Genomic DNA, 22,182 nt, shown 5'->3' on the forward strand with positions numbered 1-22,182 from the left:
TGAGTGGACAGTCCACCATTAAATTCTCAACTGGACTGAGATCTCGACTTGGCCACTCCTAGACTTCAACATTGTTTATAATCACTCCTTGTGTAGCTTTGGCTTCATGCTTGGGTCACTATCCTGGAAAATAAATCATCTCCTGGGGCGATCGCAGGTGTCTCAAACTGCATCAGGTTTTCCTCCAGGATTTAGCTGTGTTTTGCTGCATTGATTTCGTCTGCTTCACCCCACGATGCTTCCAAGACCTGCTGCTGAACTTCATCATCACACTTCACGGTCGGGATGGTGCGTTTCTGATGATGCACAGCGATTGGCGAACAGCAAACATGGCATTTGGTTTGATGGCCAAAAGCTCAATTTTGGTCCCATCAGACCAGAGGCACTTTTTCTATCTGGCTTCAGAGTCTTCCTCATGCCTTCTGGCGATCTACAGCCAAGATGTCATATGACATTTTCAACAGTGGCTTCTCTCTGTCACTCTTCCATAAAGCAGTGTCTGCTGAATCACCCAGATGACAGTTGACGTATGCACAGTCTCTCCAATCTCATCCACTGAAGCTTGTATCTCCTTCAGTGGTCCCCAGTGTCCTTCTTGCATGACCACTCATGTTTTGAGCACATCCTTCTCTAGGTATACTGCCAGTCCTTCCATTTCTTCATTATTGATTAAACTGTACTCCAAGGGCAAGAACTAATCAATGACTTGTATCCAATCGTTGCCTTGTGCTCTGCAATTATTTTTTTAATTCAGGTTCTGCCACAAAACTGACCTTCCATAACGAGGTGTATTTATATTAGAATTAATTGAAACCATCTGATTTAAGAATGACAAGCCTTTTAGGTGACCTGAAAAGTCAATTGCTTCCACTAGAGATGATATAGTTCAAATTAGGATGTTTAGTACTTGAATATTAATGCTTGAAATAATTGTAATTATTCATGCAATTTTGTATACAGTGAAGTATTATTTATATGCTATAGCATTTATTATTTTGATTTTGCTTTTATTTTCATTCTGATTTAAATTTTAGCTTATTTTAGTAATTTTGTGCTTTGCACATACATATATATTAGATTAGATTCAACTTTGTCATTATGCATAGTACAAGTACAGAGCTAATGAAATGCAGTTAGCATCTAACCAGAAGTGCAAGAATATAGTGTTTTATATACAGTACATATAAGTGTAGAGTAAGTGAAGCTGATATATTTAAGCTATATACACAGTATTAAGCAGAGTATATACAGAATATGAATAGAAATGCAATGTAGGAATATATATACATTTTGAACAGCAGCAACGTAAGACAAGGTAATAAATACAGTTGGTTGATAGACAATAGTATTGTTAAGGTTGAAAAGTCTATGGTTATAATGAGAGGCATCCTTGATTATGTTCCTTGCATTGCCCAGGCAGCACTTGTGACAAATGTTCTCAGTGGACGTTAACTGGGTGCCGGTTATCTGTTGAGCAGTTTTCACCACCCGCTGGAGTGCTTTGCGGTCAGATGCGGAGCAATTGCTGTACCATACTGAGATGCAGTTCGTGAGTATGCTCTCAATGGTACAGCGGTAGAATTCAACAAGGATCCTGGGACTCGGGTGAACTTTCTTAAGGCTCCGTAAGAATTAAAGGCACTGCTGTGCCTTTTTGACCAGGGTGGAGTTAAGGGACCAGGTGAGGTCATCAGAGATGTGGATGCATAGGAACTCGACACGCTCCACTACAGCTCCATTGATGTAAATAGGGGTGTGTTCTTTATTTCTAGTCCGCCTGAAGTCCACAATGCTCTTCATTATGGTGTTGGAGCCATAGGCAGGAACACAGTCAAGCATCAATATGGAGTACAGGAGAGGGCTCAGTACACAGCCCTGTGGCACACCGGTGTTCAGGGTGATGGAGGAGAAGTTATCTAACTTAACAGGCTGAGGTCTGTTAGTCAGAAAATCTAGAATCCAGTTGCAGAGGGATGTGCTGATTCCAAGATGGCTGAGCTTGGAGATCAGCTTGGAGGGGATTACAGTATTAAATGCAGAACTGAAATAAATAAACAGCATTCTCGAGTGTGTGTTTTGACTGTCCAGGTGGGTGAGGGCAGAGTGAAGTGCAGTAGAGATGGCGTCCTCTGTTGACCTATTGCAGAGATAGGCAAATTGGAATGGGTCTAGGGTAGCAGGGAGACAGGATTTTAAGTGGGATGCAACCAGATTCTCAAAGCACTTGGCAATGATGGGGTTGAGTGCAACAAGACGGAAGTAGTTAGGGACAGAGGCAGTGGAGTGCTTCAGTACTGGCACGATGGTGGAGGCTTTGAAGCTAGTGGGGATACACACACACACACACACACACACACACACAGACAGACAGACAGAGAGTACTGTGCAACAACATGGTTAACCCCATTTTTCCAAGTAACAGTACATAACATTGAGACAAACATACTGAATCAGATTAAGATGACAGAAAAATTGCAATATTAACTTCAATGACCTTGAACGCAATGCAGACAGCATTCAACACTTTCCGAAGTTGTTCAATATTTTGTACAACAAACAGAATTCCAGGTCTGCAATTGTATTCACATTTTAGAAATGAAAATGCATGGGCTGGCTAATTGCAGAGAAAATATATAATTACGTTTGGCTTGGTACTCCAAAGACTGACAATAAGCCATCAAATTTATATTTCAGCCATGTTGAGCTTTTATTATTCTACCATAGGACTGTCAAATTACTTGGTCCCATTGAGTTGCAGTTTTTCCTTCATTATTAACAGAAAAACAAGCACCCATATACCAGACTGTTGTGTTTATCAAATAGCTGAACAACTATTATTTAAGTATTTCTTCAACCAGTCTTTAAAAATCAAACAAAAGATAAGAAAATTGCTGAAAATCTATTTTAAAAAAGTCATGCAGTTAAACATATGCAATTAACTTCATATATGAACACTTGAACAGCTCTAATCTTAAACTTAAAAAGATGACCACTTACAAAGCAATTTATAGAAATAATGGCTGAGCAGGATTTACATTCAATATATCTTTACCCAAACTATTCATAAACGTACTATGCTACTTTATTTTGATAAATCATAAATGCTGAACTGTAAAATGCATGTGTGCAATTTTGGTCTTCCTTGTAAATTCATGCTTTATTCAACTTTAAAATAGATTCTTTCAAGCCAACAAAAAGAATGAACTTGAGTATGACTGATATCAAGGTTTATTATTGAAGTAAAAGCTCCTTCACAGAATAAACAGGACTTTTCTACTCAATAACATAGCAGGAAGTTCTCAATGTCGATAAGGAATGTCAACATCCACATAAATGCTCAAGCAAAAACAGTTGATGGTGTGTATCCCTGTTAAGCATTTGCTCCCAACCAATCCTTAGTGCCTAGAGTGACCAATTAAACAATATGCTTTCACCAGGTGCCAAAACACGCGGCAGAGCCAGGAGCAAAGAGTTATAAAAAATAATTATATCTTGACGACAAATCAAAACAGAAAACGAAACACAGACACAAAACCTAAAGTAGATGTGTGACGATGTACAACTTCAGAAGCATTGCACAGCGCATATTGAATTCAAAACATACAGTCCTTACACCGTTGCGCATGTTTAGTATTGAGAGTACTCCTTGGTTTGAAGTTTAGCGACGATGCGCTCCAGTTGCCTTTTAGCCTCGCATTGAGGGAAGTTGCTCATTTCGTAGTATCCTGGAGCAATTTTCACCAGCCTGAAGGATGAGAAGATACGCAGAATGTTTGCTTGGTTTTTGCTTTCTTTGTTGCAGAAGCATTTGCCAACAATGCACAAACAAATTCTAAGCATTTGCATGTTTTATCTTACCATTCGGGTTTGATATCAGTGCAGGTGCGGATGTAGTTCTTGGTGGTCAGCACAAACTCGTTATAGAGAACCCACTCGGGCTTGTGGTCCAGTACGGTGGAAGGGTGCAACTGGACCACCTGGTTGTCCTTCACTGTGAGATAGTGGCCGGTGCGCTCCAGGTGAGCAACCTGATAACACCAGAGACGCAAATTGAGGAATAAATCAACCACAAGCTAACCAAACACGCACACGGCCATTTCTTCCGGCGGAGTAAGGATGTCGAGATTAACCTGGGCAATCAGTCTCAATAAACGGCTGACTCAAACAGAGACGTTGGCAATAGAGCGCCTGGTAATTCACTCACAAAGACACAAATTTGTCTCACCTATAAAGGTTAATGTTGACAAATATTTCAATACTAATGGCGTAATTCAACTAGTCAGGTCACTTATTTCAGGAACCCCCTCCCAGAGAGTGACTCAATAAAAATGTCATTTATTTTCACCACGTTCAAACAGTCATACTAGGATAGAAAGCCATGCATTACATCTGCAAGCTCCAGTGGTTTTGTATTCTCAACAGACACAACAGCTTTTAATACAGATGGAGGAGAGTAAAGGAAGAAATCAAGCTCAACTTTAAAACTAGATGCATTTTAGTTTAGGATTAACAAAATACAGTGGACTAAGTATTAACTAAAGCCTTTATGATCCCCAAGGCTGTGTTTTATCTTTGTACAATAATTAAATAAATATCCATTAAATATTTAAAGCTTTTTTCCACCATGAAATGGGAAGATCAGTGTGTTAAAAGAAAATATTTTAATTAAAATGTTAAGCGAATTCAAAGGGCATTATTTTTATATTGTGTAGTTTAACTCTTTCCCTGCTACTGGCTTTGCCCTATTTTCACTTTTATAATGGTAGGAGGCACTATTACACATCTTCTGAAAAAGCACTGAATCCCAGGATCAAAACAGCCCAAAAATGCATATGTAAAATAACGTGTTCAACAAACATTAAACGGCATATAAATTAAAACTACCCAACATTAGCGAATTAAATGTCAACTTGGGAAGTGGTTTAGCACTGTGAAGCTTTGGGGGTATTGATGGAAGTGATCAACCCCATTTGTTTTGATCATCGATCGCAATCTCATCCGGATGTGATCTTTGATAAAAAACACTTTTTTTTTATTTTTTTTAAGACTTACATTCAACTGCTAATAAAAAACAATACAAGATACCAGAATAAAGCTTGTTTCCTTTCTTTTGACACTGCATCTTCAGATATTCACACAACGAAATATTCTGTGGAATAGCATTCAGATATATCTAAATCTAGACAACTGCACACATTATAGATGTTCAAAACACTGAATCAAAACCCCGACACCACTAAAGAAGCTTATTAGCATTTTATTTAATTGAATATTATATTTGTGGCACGTTTCTAGACAAACATACCTGCATGAAGAAGCCTGTGACGAGAGCGCGGCGGATGTTGATGTAATAGTCTCGGCTGGTAAACTCTGTGCTGCGTCGCGGCAGGTTGAAGCGGTCCATGATGCGTGAGAGCTGCTGCCGCACGTTATCAGCCGACATCAGCGAGCGGTAGTTAACGAAGTTATCATAGCACCACTGCACCGCCTCGTGGTCTTAAACAGAATGGTTATAGATTAAAACCATGTTAAGAGCAACATGCAAGCAGCACTGCAAAATCATCTGAACATTTATAAAACACTAAATATGCAGCTTAATAAAACTCATTTAAGATTTAAGGTGAAGTGTGTAAAAAAATGACTGTTTTCAAACAGGTTTCCCAAACACTTCTACACTTATCTGCTACTGGAAGACTAAACATACTCCCAGTCCAATCTCAGGCCTCTGGTTGAGTCAATGTTGTCAGGATGTTCAAACCAACAAAAGTGTCTTTCACTCACATTGTTTATGCTTTTGAAGGAATCAATTTACAAAAGTTTACTTTTAAATTTGGCTAGACAATACTGATAAATTACACACTTCACTTTTTGAAATTACAGAAATTAATACAGTGTGACAATGACAGAACTATATATACACAAGCAATATATTAAGTTACTGTTACTATAAGGTAAGTTACTATGAATGCAAGAAATATCATGAGCATACCGGCTACTGGCCCACATTGTTTTTTTTAGCTGGAAGAAATTTAATAATCAGAGAACCACATTGTATAAAGCACTGAAAACCTCCTTTTCAGCAATTGTGAGTAAAAACGACATATAACAGTAGATGACACGGTGAAATTTATGAATACAGTTCAAGTCAGAAATTTTTTTTATTACATTTTCAAAAAATGTTAACAATTTTTTTCTGAGTAGTACAAATGTAAAAGCTGGGCATTATGAGTCAAGCTTTTTTTATCGTTTTTGTGAAATGGAGCCTACAAAAACTATTTATGAAAGTTATTATTGTTTTAGTCTTTTAAGATGAATTAGTGCATAATTTTTTTAATGTGCTTTGATATGAATATAACCGTGTCCAAATGGTCAAATAGTGAAATTTCCTTATTTTTTTATGACTGTATGCTAACTGGTTAAAATATATTGTTCAAATGCATTTAATATGTCGCACGTGTTGATTTTACTTAAGTGTATTGAAAAATATTGGGGTTATTTTGTGCCCCTAAATGCCTGGCGATGCATTTTTGCAACATTTAGAGTTATCCCTCTAAAAAAAAATTCTCTATATATATATATATATATATATATATATATATATATATATATATATATATATATATATATATATATATATATATATATAAAATCAAAGGCTTCCTAAAGGGGTCATATGATGCGATTAAAATTTTTTACTTTCTCTTTGGAGTGTTACACGCTCTTGGTGCATGAAGAAGATCTGTAAAGTTGTAAAGACTAGTCTTAAATCCAAAGAGACAATTATAAAAAAAAAAAAATGAAGTTCACAATTATGGAAAGGCGCGTTACATTTCTGTCGAGGGTCAGTTGGCCAATCAGAGCAGACAGCGCTTGTCGGAAGGAGGGACTTTGAAGAAAATTACACGCTTGAGAGAGGCGGGGCATAGAGGACTTACAATAATGTACAGTATTTGAAAAAATTTTTTTTGAACATTAAAGCATGTCAACACATTCTGTTAAAGCAAATACACAAAATAATGGTCTTTAAAAAAAGCATCATATGACCCCTTTAAAGGGTGGGAAAAAAATTATGAAAATCAATGCTTTTGTCCCTGAAGGTTAATAGTAAACTCTTGTTTCTGTTAATTCAAGAATTTATAATTGGGTTTACACACAATATTACAGATAATACCTATAACTAATGAATAAAATGTACTATTCACAACTCTGGACTTTACGGTCAACGTTTTTGAATATAACCGGCAGATCTCTATTAACTTATCTATGCACTTACAATACAGACTTCTTTTTTTTCTATAGCAGCATTACACAATATTAACATCTCTTTTTTGGATCACTAACATTGTGACGTTTTGTTTGTACTAATTACAAACAAACTAAACTAACTAACTTCATATTAGTGGTGCGCGAGAAACCCCATGGGAGTTTGGGAGAAAATATGGAAGCTGATGTAACAAATGAACTGCACGTAAACCGTTTTAATAGTGCACTGCCTCGCAGGCACCAATTTTGATGAAACAAATTAAGATTTTTGGCCACCTACAAAAAAACCCTGAAATTAGTTGTAAAAGATTTAGGCAATTAGGCTAATTAAAAAAGGGTGAAGGGAATCATCTCACATGAGCACAAGATGCTAGTGTGTGTGTCATGTATACGTACTCTGTTTGAAGGCATGGTAGACGTTGAGCAAGGTCAGGTGGTCCCCGTCGATGTGGGCGAACCTCATTTTGGACTCGTCGGCTGCCTTCTTAGCTTCGGTGGGCCGCACAAAGCACTGTGGGACTAAACAAGGTTGGTATGGGCCCCAACATAGCCGCCCATAGGGATGAGTCAAGCGTTCACCCAGACAGGACATAAGGCCTAGTTCTGAGGCTAGAGCACGGCACAGGGTACGCTATACCAAATGGTAGGATGGGGTGGGGGGAGAGATGCTTCTCTCTGCTTTTGATTTGCCTTTCTGCGGGCCAGGGACTGTGGCTGTGCAAATTAAGTTAAACCTGGGGACTGATAAGTCTTCTTGGAGTCACTCGACCGGACTCGCATTACTTGGGTACATTCACAAACCATGCTGGCTACATGCACTCAAAAAATATTTAGGCCTCAATTTAGGATTAATGTATTTGAATTGCATATGCAATTTCCATTCATCTGAATTGGACAGTTTTGATGTGTTGAGGGAACTGGGAAGTCGTAATCCACTCGTTAAGTAATGACATAAGGAATACTGTTTCTCTACTCACTTTATTTGAGAATATCTCAATATGAGTTTATGAGTACTATTTTTTCACACAGTGTACACTACAGTCTCCAAACTCATGGTGCTCCAGACACCAATATTTTAACGATATATAAAAAAAGCAATCACTGACTTGCCATCTGGGATTTTTTGTATGGATTATTTTTCAGTAGTATTGCATCACATCGGAGGGTTTTTTTTTTGGCTATTGCTAGAAATAAACCCCATGAACTTTATACTTATGCGCTACAGGGTCATATTTAGCTCAGGTAAAATTTATAAACATGGGTAAAATTTGACTAGCTGTTAAGCAAGCAACATTCAATTAGCTGAAAAATGGGAGATTGAAACAATTTGGATTTATTGAATCATTATTGTGACTGACGAATATGAATCACATTCATTTTGCAAGTTTGAAACTGTGCAATCCAAGTAGATAGAAATTCTACATGCAATTAAAAAACAAACCTTAAAATGTAGCCCTAAATATTTCTTCAGTGTAATAAGGAATAAGTTAATGGTTTTAGTTTATATTTGACTTGATCTGAAGTCTAGCATTGGTTTACTCGGGCCAGATCTGAACTGATGGCTAGTAAGTGTGCTCTTAAGCGGCTGTATCCTATGTCCTTCTCTCCCCCACCCCCCTGCATCAGACATTTAATAGCTTCAAATAGAGGTCGACCGATTCTCGGTTTTGCAGATAAATCAGCACCGATGTACTCATACTAATACATTTTAAAGTTGCTTCTGTGAACATGAATGAATCTAGCTAAGGGTATTGGTAAAATCAACTACCGGTCGACTTCTAGCTTCAAGCACCATTCTGATTTGGTCTTACAGTGTATGGACTGTTTGTGAGCACTTCCTTTGAGAGTCATGCTACATAATGGCTTCAGCCGAGCAGCTAAATGCATAAGCAGACTGTTTGATTACGCAACCATTATGATTATTAACAGTTGGCAGCTTGAAGTTGTGCACATGTAGACAATAAAACTGAAGACTAACATTTTTTGCTCTGCTTACTGATAATGAGTGAGCTACAAATAATTCATTTTTCATAGTCCATTAGGCTACTGTAATTATTCTTAGATCATATGCAGTGGTCGTGTGTACTTGAGCATATACTACCTGATAGCATTGCGGTGATGGAAAGGATCTCATTGGAGCAGTTGAAGTCGCAGCTGGCGATGACCATTTTGGCCAGCTGGGGGTCGAGAGGGAACTCGGCCATCATGGATCCCAGCTCTGTCAGGTCACCGTCGTCGTTCAGCGCCGCTAGATAGTTCAACAGCTCCAGGGCTCGCATCAGGGTCTCAGGAGCTAGCAGAAAAACAATATCCTATTATAATTAAGGCTTCCTCGACTAAAGATTATTCTGGTCGACCAGAAGTCGTTTATGTTAAGCGGTTAGTCGATCAATCGCTTGTTTATATTATTAAACCATAAATCATAGTAATGAGCATTTAACTGCCTATGTAGCGCATGTACCGGCATAAATAATTATTATGAATGTATTATGGGAAAAAAGCAAGGAGACAGTCTTTACATTTTAATTATTCGTTGATAAACCAGTGTTGTTTTTTTTGGATGCAGTGATGAATTGACGATCTCCTTAGTGGATGTGTCTAGATTAATGTTTCATACAGATCACATCGCCTGAGAATAGTTGTTTTCCATCTGAATTGGTTCATTTAAAAGATCTATTCTATAGATAGACCTATATTTCTTTTGCTGAGGCAAGTATACACAGTTTTGTTTTATTATTTCTAAAACTGTAGTGAGACCGCAAAACGCGCACACGCACCGTTTTCTTTCGTTATTTTACAAAATCACAACTTTTATTATGACTGCACACAAATAAAAGAACAGTCTTTAAAGCTTACAAATATGTATATAACTCCCATTTGTATGATCAAAAAATGTTCAGTGGAAATGATCACACCGGCACGCGCTTCCTCATTCCACACAAACCCTAAAATAGCACATTTTTTATAGGTTAACATTAGATCAAGCGGCCATGTGAAGTTGCTACAACTATGTTTCAGATGATAATCCATATTTGAGGTGTATGAATGTTAAGCGAGCGTTTGGATGACCTGGTCGAGGTCCTGTATATTACAGCCGCTGTTAATGATCTTTCGTCGCAGAATGCATGACTTCGCCACTTCCGGTGGATGATTTTATTTAATCTATTTTTTCTGTGACTAAGCCTTTTATCGCCGACTAATGATTAGTGATCTATAAGGGGGCAGCCCTAATTCTAATATTTTAGCACATGCAGTCATATTTTAATGTTGCTATGAGTGCATCATACTGTTAAATGTCAAGACGCCCAAAATGGCAAAAACTGCACAGAAACCCCAGAAGAAATTCAAAATGTGCATTTAGGGCTTCGTTCCAAGATACTCTTTTCTTGGGACATTACATGTTTGTACCGAATTTTTCACACAGCAGGAAGGGCGCTTCATTAATTTGTAGGTGGCGCTATCAAGCCATTTTGCCAAACCTAATTTTGAAAATTCAATTGTTAACGTAAATGAGTTTGAGCATGTTTAGGCCTTCAAAAACAATTTATTTCTGAGAAGAAAAAGAAGAAGCTTGCACCATTGGTGTTCAGGCCCTAAAAATGGCAGGGGAAGTTACCAGAGAACTGGAGGTGTTCTGAACGAGGCCTGTTTGTTTTGATTTTTGCAAAGCAGGTATAGATGATACATATCCTACACTAGTGGTTTACGTTTGATTTTTCTAATCTCTAACCCCAAACAAGAGAAAAAGTAACCGTGATGATTGACTTCGATACCTTACCTAAAAAAAACAAAAGCCATTTTCTTGCTGTGAAAACATTGTGGCTATAGTCTCCTGGACAAAAACTAACTTTTAAATTCAAGACAAAGAGGGCTAATTTTTCATTTGACATGCAAGCAGTTTCAAACAGCAGCACCACTAATTCAATTACGGGGAGGAACCTCTACTTAATGCATCAACACTGGTCACACACCAACAAATTCAATTACTGACCTTTGGCTCTAGAGAGTTTGGCTCGAACGACCAGTTGCATGTTAACTGAAAATTAGGAGGAGTTTGCTGAATAGGATGAAAGACTGTGGCTGTCTTTATCAATGAGTCAGGAAAAATTTATTAAAAAAAAACAAGAAAAGTGCGGCAGTCAGTATGTTATGATCGAGTATTGATCTGGTATATCAAACACACATTTTCTATTTGTTTTGAAATTATGCTGCATTACCCGAGCTAAAGCAAGTAATATGTTTGAGGCAAAAATTAAGTATAGGTGCCATGCAGTGAACCCGGCTGGAAAAAGTAATTTACACACATCAGAAATAAACTATAGCAGGGAACGTGCTGAAGGGTTAACTGAAGGCAAAATCAATGAGAGAGAAAGCTAAAGGTGACTTAATGAAAGGAAAGTATAAGTAAGCATTTAGCAAATGGCTTCCATCAGCTTCATCCAGCAATAAAAATCTGTTTTTTTTTATATATTTTTTTTTTACATTTATGTGTCTGCATCTAAACCCATGCTTACTGAACACAGGTCAACAAATGCATAAGCTATGATATCATGGGGATGGAAAACTTCAATTAAAAGCACATTATTTACAGTATATTTGTTTGCATCAAAAATGTTTACAATCTTCTATTTATTATTTACATTTAGGCATTTAGCAAATGCTTTTATCCAAAGCGACTTACAAATGTAAGCAATCAAAATCAACAAAAGAGTGCTATAACAAGTCTCGGTTAGCTTAATGCAGTACACGTAGCAAGGTGTTTTTAAATCATGATAAAAAGAAAACCAATAGAACAGAAAAAGAATAAAGCAAGGTAGTGTTACAGGCCTTTTTTGCTTTTGTTAATTGTATAATAAAAAGAAAACAGATAGAATTCAAAAAGATTAGAAAACAAGCAGTAAATAAATCGAGTTCAAGCCTAAAAAAGGCAAGTAGTGTTGTCAAAAAGCACGGTACTTCATGCGGGTGTTTTTAAATTACTGGTTGCATATACATGCTTCCATGGACTAACAAAACACTTTAAACACAGACACCCAAATCAAATGAAAGTTCAAGCAAATTAGTTTTAAGTTTTAACACATGGAAGCACAATCAGAATTAACCCCTTACTAGTAACCCCCCTTTTTTGGCATGGAGACCGAAATTACATACCCAAAATAAAAAGGTTTCTGCTCATGATTCTTTCTGACTAGATACATAATCAACCTTTGTTCACAAAGCTGACACTTTAAAGTTTACTGTTCAGGAATCAGAATCACTCAGACTGTTATGATAATAGAGATATATAAGCTCAAACATAAAAACAAAAATAAAAATATTAAAAACATATGTTTTAAATGTATTTAAAAAAATGTTGATGTAGGAAATGAGTTTGAAAACACAGTGTAGCTAAGGCCACAAGTCTTCCAAGACTTCATAAAAAATTTCATAATCGAATTTTAGAAGAAATTTATGGCCCTTGTCATCTCTGTAAGATCTCACATGTAAACACTGATGTGTGTTTTATATATGTGTTTGGCTGTGAAAACTGCCCGTTTCATGATTGTATTGTTCTCACCAAACGGTTCTTTCACACCTCCGCCAAGTATGACACATTATCCGCATTATTCTTTTATCATTATTCTTTTGTTTTTATTCCATCTTTATTAGCCTTGATTGTGGTTTTTCAGGCTTTACAAAGCAACAAAGCAGCGATCTCACTTCAGTCTCTCTTTGCATTTAGCCCTTATTTATCAAAAGTCTTACTATAAAAATACAACAAAACATTTTCTTACGACCTTACGTGAATTATTGAGACAAAAATGCATTATGAAGAAGAAAAGCACCTGCTATTAGTAGCATTGGTGCTAACGTTAGCATCAAGCTACATCTGACAATTTATGAAATTATTAGTACACTTTTACTCAAAACTCACTTTAAACCCCGATCGAGTGTTTATAATAACTTCCTTTAGCGATCAGGGGTGGAATTTGGTCGTTTACTGTTGTAAAAATATGTTTTTTGTAGCCTTTTTCATCGCTGCACAAGTTAGCATTTCCGATGTACATTTTCGATTTTTTTTATAAAAACGCCCCAGATCTCAAGAAATTCTCATACCAAGCTTTACTATCGTAATCGCGGGTTTATTATTCGGATATTTTGTGTGTACAGAGGTGTTTCAGTGTTGTTTTGGCCAGATAACTACCAGGAAGTGTGCAGGAAGCATGTGACACGATGGGGCGGTGTCGAGATATGAAACTCTAAGATTGACGTTTGAAAGACCCAATCAGAGTCTGAGTCACACACCGCACGAGCTGTGACCACTGCACGCACACAGAGATCGCTGGGAGAGGCTGTTTATCATCTGATCGCGTAAATCCGTGGAAAATGAATAGAAATGACGATTCTGTCTGAAGAAATATGAAGTAAACATCAGTAAATATATCCATATATCTCCGCAGATATGCATCTTTGGTCTGTAAATCCTTATTGACGCTGTTCAGTGAGTCTATGTGAACACAAATAAACCGCTCTTGACGTGACTGAATATGAGTGAGTTGTGAATTTCTATTCAAAATGTGGCATAATACGGATTTATTATTTTGCACTCCTGACATAAATCACTAAATATCTGTCACTGCAACAATGTTTTATCAAAATATTGGTCAAATATCGAAGCTTGAGTCTTTAAACTTTCCATTGATGCACAGTTTGTCCAGATGAAGTAAGACAGTGATGTTTAATGTGCTGTGAAAGTGAAACAATAATAAACTGGGGCCGTCAGCGATGTTTGCACGCAAAGGGGTTAAAAAAAAGTCCCATGTAAACACGTCAATCAGATTGAATTGACCAGAACCGACTAAAATACCGTTTTGATTGTTAGGGGTGGTTTATTCCTTTTGTAATCCGAGCGAGAGGACATGTAAACACTTGATCGGATTGAAAACCGAAGCTTGTGACATAATCGTGCATATCAACCTGATCACTTTATTTAATGTTCATGTAAGCACTACGTTGAGATTTGTCAATCAGAATGAATGCCTCCACAAATGGAGCGCAAGGCTGTGGGAAACGTGTGTTAGAAAATGTGCAAATTATTAACAATGTGTCATATCAGTTAGAAAATCTGATCTGGTTTCGTTTTTTTTTTTTTTAGCTAACTTCGTTATTCTTGGCTTTCAAAAAAAATGTAATGCCCTTTAAAACTAAATATGTACACAGTTTGGATTAAATGAAAGTATAGTAATTATTTTTTATTTATTTTTTATTTATTTTTTTGCTTTTATTATAATAAAGTTATTTTACTTTTTTATTAAAATTCAATTGTATCTATTTTGGCTCTTGTCCTTTATATTGAATTTTTATTTTTTTTAATAATTTTATTTATTTATATTTTTAAACTACATTTTCATTTCGATTAAAATTTGACAAAACTACTTTTCACCATTGACTGTCTGGTTTTAAATGCCCTATGAAGTTGGTGGGGCAATCGCCCTTTTAAGATATTTCAGAACAAATGCATAAATTATTATACTGAATACGGTTTTATATTACCCAGCTATACATTACTAAGGAAGTCAAATGCAGAAGTATGTTAGGAAAAAGAAAGCTTTAACAAGCTTCAACATTTTAGGGCAACTTTAGAGATCTTTGAAGGTCATGAACCTTTTAGAAAAGACGATGAGCCAATCACATGGAAACGTTTCAGTCGATACTATTCAGCAATTACAAGTCTGGCCATCATGCAGTTTTAATGAATCTCCACATCAGTCTTCATACTGCATAAAAGCAATTACACGATCAAAGCAAAGCCGGACTCTGAAATATCAGTCAGTTTAGGAAAGGCAGTGTCCAGCTGCACCAGATACTCTGAAATGACCCGGACAAAGTATTCAAAACACTTAAAGAGCCAAACCGATTTTGACATTTCTGAAGAAAATGTGAGTGCCAAGCATTTTTACAAAAATGTACTTCAACACTCTATATCAATCAATCTATCTATCTATCTATCTATCTATCTATCTATCTATCTATCCCAATACAAATTAAACTATACCCTGAAAGTTGTTCATTTTTTTGTTAAGAAAAAGTCTATACTTTTGAGTGTATGCCAGAAGAGTTGGCAAGATTTGGGACAAATTACTTCATCATAACTGCTTTAACGAAATGTTCTGTTGCTTGGTTACGAGCATTCCGTCGCCTGTCAATCATCTTGTCAAAGTTAACATCCTCAACATTTAGTTCCATTTAATTTCCTACCGCATCAGAGAGAAATGAAGAGGCACATTGATCTGCCAATCACGGGTCCTTCATGCCGAGAACTTTCTTCCAAGCGTTTGCATAATGGTGCACTTAAACGTTAATGACCAGTACATTGAGGAAAAGTAAAACTGAGAAAATTTTAATTCCCAAAGAAATGGGATAAACTTTCACAGGCGTTGGTTTGTGTTTTTAATATTAACTCAATATTACAGGTTGATTTTGCGTATACTTACATGTGCATATGCGCTAAAAAATATCTTGAGTGAAAATGTGAATCCCAGTTTTACAAAAACTTTGTTTTATCATCCAGTTTTCAAGTTTGAAATGTTAAGATTCTTTCATTCATGCGTTTCAGATTTTATTCTAAGTAAAAACAAGTAAAATTTTTAAATCCTATTCGCAAACTCTCAACACACAATAATGGTCAATAATGGTAATTAATGATAGCTAATTGTTGGCACCTTGCACATGAACACATCATACTTTGTGTCAAAAAAATGTAATATGCAAAAATGACCTATTTTAGCTTAAGATTCTAAAGGGCTTTTAGCACGTTGCTGTAGTTTTCTTATTGCTTTTCAAGTATACTGCTATAACCGTGCTAATATATACCCTGTTTTTTACTATCAGACTCTAAAGAAGCCTGGAAGTATTCGTCAAACTCAAGAAAACGTCAATACCTGGTGGGTCCATGAAGTCAAAGTGCACAAGGTCATCGATACCAAGCTTCTTGAGCTGTAGCACCACGGAGCCCAAATTCGACCTGAGAATCTCAGGGTATGTGTTATCCTGAAGGAAAACAAATTATCAGAATCAATTTACGTGGTCATTTCCCATGTAGTATGTACAGAAAGGGGGCTAGAAGTGACCAGAAGTACTAAAGACTTGAAGGAACCAGGGTCATCTGCTGATCGACCAAAACATGATCCAACCAATTTCTCTGCCGTCAAATAAATTCAGAACAAGTGCGCTTCCCAGATGCCTGCAGCTGTTATGATTGGTTTCACAAACCTGCATCTCAGTCTTGTAGGCCTTCTCGGTGTAGAGTCGGAAGCACTTTCCTGGACGAGTACGTCCAGCACGACCGGCTCTCTGCTGGGCCGAAGCCTTACTAATAGCAGTTACGAGCAGCGACTCGACTCGAATGCGAGGGTTATACACCTGTGTGACGAAAAGGAAAGAGCTGTGTGAATAATAAATGCACACCATTGCACCACAGCAATATGCCAAAGAGAAGCCATCCTTCATCTCTGACTGGACTACATGTATGACAGCAGCAGCTGGGCTAGGGAAATGTCAGCAGAATAAATAACTAGCTTTTCCATCTCCAGTCGCTGTCAGAGTCCCGCCACTGGGTTTATCTGGGGCGAGATTAGACAAGTGAGGCAGAGGAGAGAGGACTAACCTTTTGCTTGGCAAAGCCAGGATCAATTACAAACACCACACCATCGATGGTCAGAGACGTCTCAGCGATGTTTGTAGAAACCACAACCTACGAGAGCAAAAACAATATGATCAAGAGATAAACTTGACCAGACACCTTTTAATCACAAACAAAAAAGCACAAAGTTATTGAAAAAGTCTTTCAGAGTATACTCCATTTGATAGCATGTGCAAAAGCAATCTAAACAAATTAGATATTTCGATCTTCAGCGTTTAATTAATGATTAACATTTTATCAACTCATGAACCCACTGCAGCTCTTATATTAAGCCCAGTTTGGGAAACCCAGTTTAAATGTAACTTAACGCATTTTATGATGTAACACACACACACACACAATATCTCTGGTCTGCAAAATGTGTATACAAAGTATGCACATTTACAAAAATCGGATCTTGTATACACAATAGCATTACACGCATACTATTCTGGTATGAAATTTGCATCACATACACTGTATGCACACCTTCGCGTACGATTAAAAACTAAAGTATACTTTGGCCTTTAGGTATTTCTGCTTTCTACACATGGCTCAAGTGCACTTCAAAATGTCTAAATAATAATACTTTACCCAAGTTGCACAATGAGGCATTATTCTTGCCAGTTGCACAAGTGGTGGACAACACTGCATGTTTTCTAAGTCTCATTAAAACAAAAACATACCCGATTCAGATCATTAGCTCATTAGAAGAGACTCCGAGACCTGAAATGGGTGTGTGTCAGACAAAAAAAGAGATGCAAAATGTGCAGTGTTGGGGGGAGGATCCAGGAACGTGGTTGGAAACCACTGCTCTACACCAGCAGGGAGGCTTTATTTAGTACATTTTATTGGTGATAAGACAGTTCTGCACTGCTCTGGGCAATCAAAAAATCGAATTAAAAGAAAAAAGTTCTGTGGTAACTGGAGAGGGGTGAAAAAGGCGAAAAAATCTGTGGGAATTAAATCCTTAAAGACACTTCAGTGAGCGGTCGCAAGCTGGAAGACTAATACAACCCAACAGGGGAGTAAGGCAACAGTTGCTGCAATCAAGTCAAATCAGGAGTGTGCCGGCTGAGCCGGACTGCTTTCCACAGAGCAACCCGTCCAGACACATTACTACTGCTCTTTATGGCGGAAAGATACATGTCTGTGCACAGCATGCAGCCATCTTCCCCTCCCTAGAGAAGCCCACCTCTAAGAAACTATTATTCATGCCAAGTCTCGCTCCTTCACTCTCTCTCTCTCTGTCCCTTTACAATACAGGTGGCCTTCATGTGTGCTATAGTGACATATTGAATCATCTTTGAGGTAGAGACTATGGACTGTCTTTGATATGATGAGATGACAGTGTCCAAGAAGCTTCAGTAGAGCTTTATAACACTGCATAGGTAAGGGTTGCTTACTGGCCCGAGTCAAAAGAGCCAAATGGTGTTCATGAATCACAGGATGGAAAATGTCAATCCGAGTCAAGTCAGAAGTAGGACAGAGTCTCTCGATAATTTAAGGGTTTGCTTTGTGTAGTGTCCCAGAAAAACCTGAGCAGCCAACGGAGTTGTACAGCTATAGTTCTCTTCTTCATTGTGATGTACATCCCATTAAAACTGAAAAAAATGTAGGGCGAGGACATGGTTCTGTGCATCGTTGTTGCTTGGATGGAGGCAGATCTGAATGTCAGCCTGTCTGCAGTCAATAGTAATAAAGAGATGGAGCTTAAATTGACTAAATGACTGGAGAAGTCTGGCATACGTCAACAAAGAGAAGACTGACACTTTAACTGGAAGATTGAGTTGACATTTTGATCAAAAAAAAAAAAAAAGACAAATGTATGGATGATTCATTCAATAAGATCAATAACTTGCATTTAGAAAATGGATAGAGTGAATTTTAATTTCATGCCAACTTTAAGTATAATATTCCAAACTTAAAGGGTTTGTTCACCCAAAAATGAAAATTAGGCCATAAATTACCCTGAAGTCATCCTGTGTGTATATGACTTTCTTCTTTCAGGTGAATTCAGTCCGAGTTATTTTAAAAATAGTCTTTGATCGTTCAAGCTGTTTGATGCCCCTCAGCTGGTGTTGCACTGCATCAGTCCAAGAGAAGTTTAGTGAACAAAAGCCTTCTGTAGTGAATCAATGTGTTTTTGTAAGAAAATAAATATAAATATTCAAAATGTAATAATCACTTGAATCTAGCTTGCGCTCACTGTTGTAAATAAAGCCCCTCCAGTGGTATGATGTATAGAGGTTGGCTTTGCGCAGGGGAGAGATCAAATCAAAACAACGTTCACTAATTAGAAGAACAAAACACGGATGTGTACATTTTCGATTTAAGCCAAGAGGAGTCTGGTTTTAGTAAGGAAACTTTGCTTCCTTTGCTCTTATTGACAAACGTTGGTTTTCATGAGGCTCACCAGCGCATGCGCAATGCTGGCCTCATACGTCATTCCCCTGGAACTGCTTCTGTGAACAACGCTTCATGCAAACTACATCAAAGTGATTATTACGTTTTGAATATGGATATTTTTCTTACAAAAACACAATTTCGCTACAGAAGGCCCTTGTTCACCCCTGGAGCCATTTGAGAGTCTGATGCAGTACAACACCCACTGAGTGGCATCAAACCGCTTGAAAGATTAAAGACCATTTTTAATATAACGTCAACAGGATTCCTCTGAAAGAAGAAAGTCATATACACCTAGGATGACTTCAAGGCGAGGCATTTATGGCCTAATTTTCGTTTTTGGGTGAACTAACCCTTTAAGTATTATATTGTACAAAACGTTTCTATATTAATTCTTAAGATTTGAAAGTATCCTAATAGAAATTATCAAGGTAAAGAAGCAGTTAAGATTTCGAGTTTGGCAGACCATGGTCCCTTAATAATTTTACATTTCTTATAGTAATACACACAATTTGAGCTATAATTTATGCCGACAGAAGAAAACAAGCTTAAAGTTTGTTTGAATTCCTAACCCTTATTGAGAGCAAACATATCGCAGATGCTTGCTTTGACGAGCTCCACTAAAAAGTTTTTTGCAGTGTAAATTTTGAGTTTCATTAAACTTCCTGGCCTCCATTACTAACAATACAAGCAGACCTCATATTTCATGTAATTCAGCCTCCTCAAGCGCACTTAAATCCTACTTTTATAAGTGGATTTCTTCAGCCACAAATGTTTGGCTTGGTTTGGTAATGCAGCAGAGGGTCTATTCATGAAGCCTTTGACCTGATGTAATTCAGTTGCTGAACAGAATCATCTGCCTATATATTCATGGAAAGACTGGGGGAATTCAGTGAAATAAGGCCATCTGGAGACCCAATGCTCACAGAGCGTGTTCTCAACAGAACACTGAATGACAACGAGGTCCGGATCGCTTCAGACACATGGATAAAAATAAATGAGGGTTCCCAACCAGTCTGCATCCTTTCAGAAAATAGGAACACATGGGAAAGACCTTTGAGATGAAATATATTCCAGAGCGGTAGCCATGGAAATTATCGAAAGGTGAGAGCCACTGGAATGAATTGCACAGCAAAACCACTAAATGCATTACCAGTACTTAGTCATCCTCACTGAACCGTGAGGTGTTGAGAAATTGCATCTTTTAGGAGGCAATGATCCATGTGCAAGTGGTCTGGAAAAAAGTATGCGGTCTGACCGAACAAGGCTAATGCCAGCAGCATTTCACTTGAATAAATGCAATTTCAATTCTCTCCAATGAGTCTCTCGTTCAATGTTCCTTTTTCATAAAAATACAAAACTAGAATGGAGACAAACTACAGGAAAAAAAGTTTGGAGCAATTTAAATTGTATGTTTTTGAAAAGTCTCATGCTCACCAAGGCTGCATTTATTTGATAAAAACAGTAATAGTGAAATATTATCACAATTTAAAGCAACTGTTTTATATTCGAATATTCATAGTGTCGCATGATCCTTCAGAAATCCAGAAACCCTTCAGAAATCATTCTAATACACTGATTTGATGCTCTATCATCAATTATTGTTGGTGCTCAATTATTAATAATAGTTCATATCAATGTTGAAAACTTTGTTGCGTAATATTTTTGTGGAACATTGATAAATGTTTCTTGAGCAGCAAATCAACATTAAAATGATTTCTGAACGATAATGTGACACTTAAAACTTAATTTTATAATTTTATAAATAGAAAGCAGTTCTTTTAAATAATAATATTTAACATTACTATTAGTCTTACTGTATTTTTTTGACCAAATAAATGGAGCCTTGATAACCATTACAGATTTTTTAAATAAAAAAATAAATACCATTTACCTTTTGATCAGTACTCTGAGTTTGCAAACACAGTCACAAATGCATTGTGACATTTGCCAAGTATGTCCATGTCATTAAATCAGATGTGCTGCTATTTAGGCAACTAGCTATAAACAGACTGACAGGACTGAACCAAACAGACATTTCGTCAGCAACAGCATGATTTCATTGTACCTCTGGGTTTTTAAGCAGCACGAGTGGTGCTTTTATCATCATTACCGGGCTGAATCAACAACTCTTTAAAACCAGTGGACTTGTCTTCAAATTAAAACCAGCATGCTTTATGACTTGGCTTAGAATGAAGAGTGACACATCTAATGTTTTAGGCTCGGACATGGTCTCCAAATCTCCATGATGTAAATCTCTAGGACGACCACTGTCCTTCCGCATACAGTTACTAATAAGTTGGGTCCATAAAGGATTTTTTTTAGGTGGTTAACATGCAAGCCAGTGTCACTTTTTCCTTAAATCTTCCATAACCCTCCAGTCCCGCAGTCAGCACAAGGGAGATCTTACCACAACCCAATTAACTCAAGGATCATGAAGAACGCTGCTGCCAAAATTTGCTACAGTCCTCAATTTTCCTACATGTGACTGCTAAGCGTCACATGACGTTAAACCCCAACTAATAAATCCATGCATAAGAAGCGCAGTAGGGCTGCTGGATTTTTTCCTGAAGGAGGATGTGACTGCACAGGTGCGGGTCTCACAATATTCACACACACACACATCCCGTATCTGCCAAAGGTGGCTTACGTGCATTGTGTTTAATATATGCCAGAGGGTCTGAAGGGTTGACATTTTTACAAGGTAATCGGAGTCTCCTTATGTACTGCTGCCAATGAAGGACAGAAGAACAAGGTGGGTGCCAAAAATGAATAGATTCAAGACACTCATCCTCAAAAAAGGATTTGCTCAAATAGCTTTTTTTAAATGAGCTAATGCAACAAATATTGAA

At 37.3% G+C, this 22,182-nt stretch overlaps 1 protein-coding gene across 1 annotated transcript in view; it reads right to left on the bottom strand.

Annotated features, from left to right (window-relative positions):
• Nucleotides 1–3,210: 3,210 nt before the first annotated feature.
• The window catches only part of LOC113051706 (pre-mRNA-splicing factor ATP-dependent RNA helicase DHX15-like), a 35,205-nt gene continuing 16,233 nt past the window's right edge, over nucleotides 3,211–22,182 (bottom strand). The window contains exons 7-14 of the mRNA XM_026215674.1: nucleotides 16,910–16,996; nucleotides 16,516–16,665; nucleotides 16,185–16,293; nucleotides 9,365–9,556; nucleotides 7,660–7,782; nucleotides 5,306–5,496; nucleotides 3,859–4,028; nucleotides 3,211–3,745 (exon numbers count right to left, since the gene is read on the bottom strand). Coding sequence (XP_026071459.1) covers nucleotides 3,628–3,745; nucleotides 3,859–4,028; nucleotides 5,306–5,496; nucleotides 7,660–7,782; nucleotides 9,365–9,556; nucleotides 16,185–16,293; nucleotides 16,516–16,665; nucleotides 16,910–16,996 — 1,140 coding nt within the window. The 3' untranslated portion in view covers nucleotides 3,211–3,627. The remainder of the gene's footprint in view (nucleotides 3,746–3,858; nucleotides 4,029–5,305; nucleotides 5,497–7,659; nucleotides 7,783–9,364; nucleotides 9,557–16,184; nucleotides 16,294–16,515; nucleotides 16,666–16,909; nucleotides 16,997–22,182) is intronic.

The sequence above is a fragment of the Carassius auratus genome, chromosome 32 (assembly GCF_003368295.1).
Source record: "Carassius auratus strain Wakin chromosome 32, ASM336829v1, whole genome shotgun sequence".
Taxonomy (NCBI): Eukaryota; Metazoa; Chordata; class Actinopteri; order Cypriniformes; family Cyprinidae; genus Carassius; species Carassius auratus.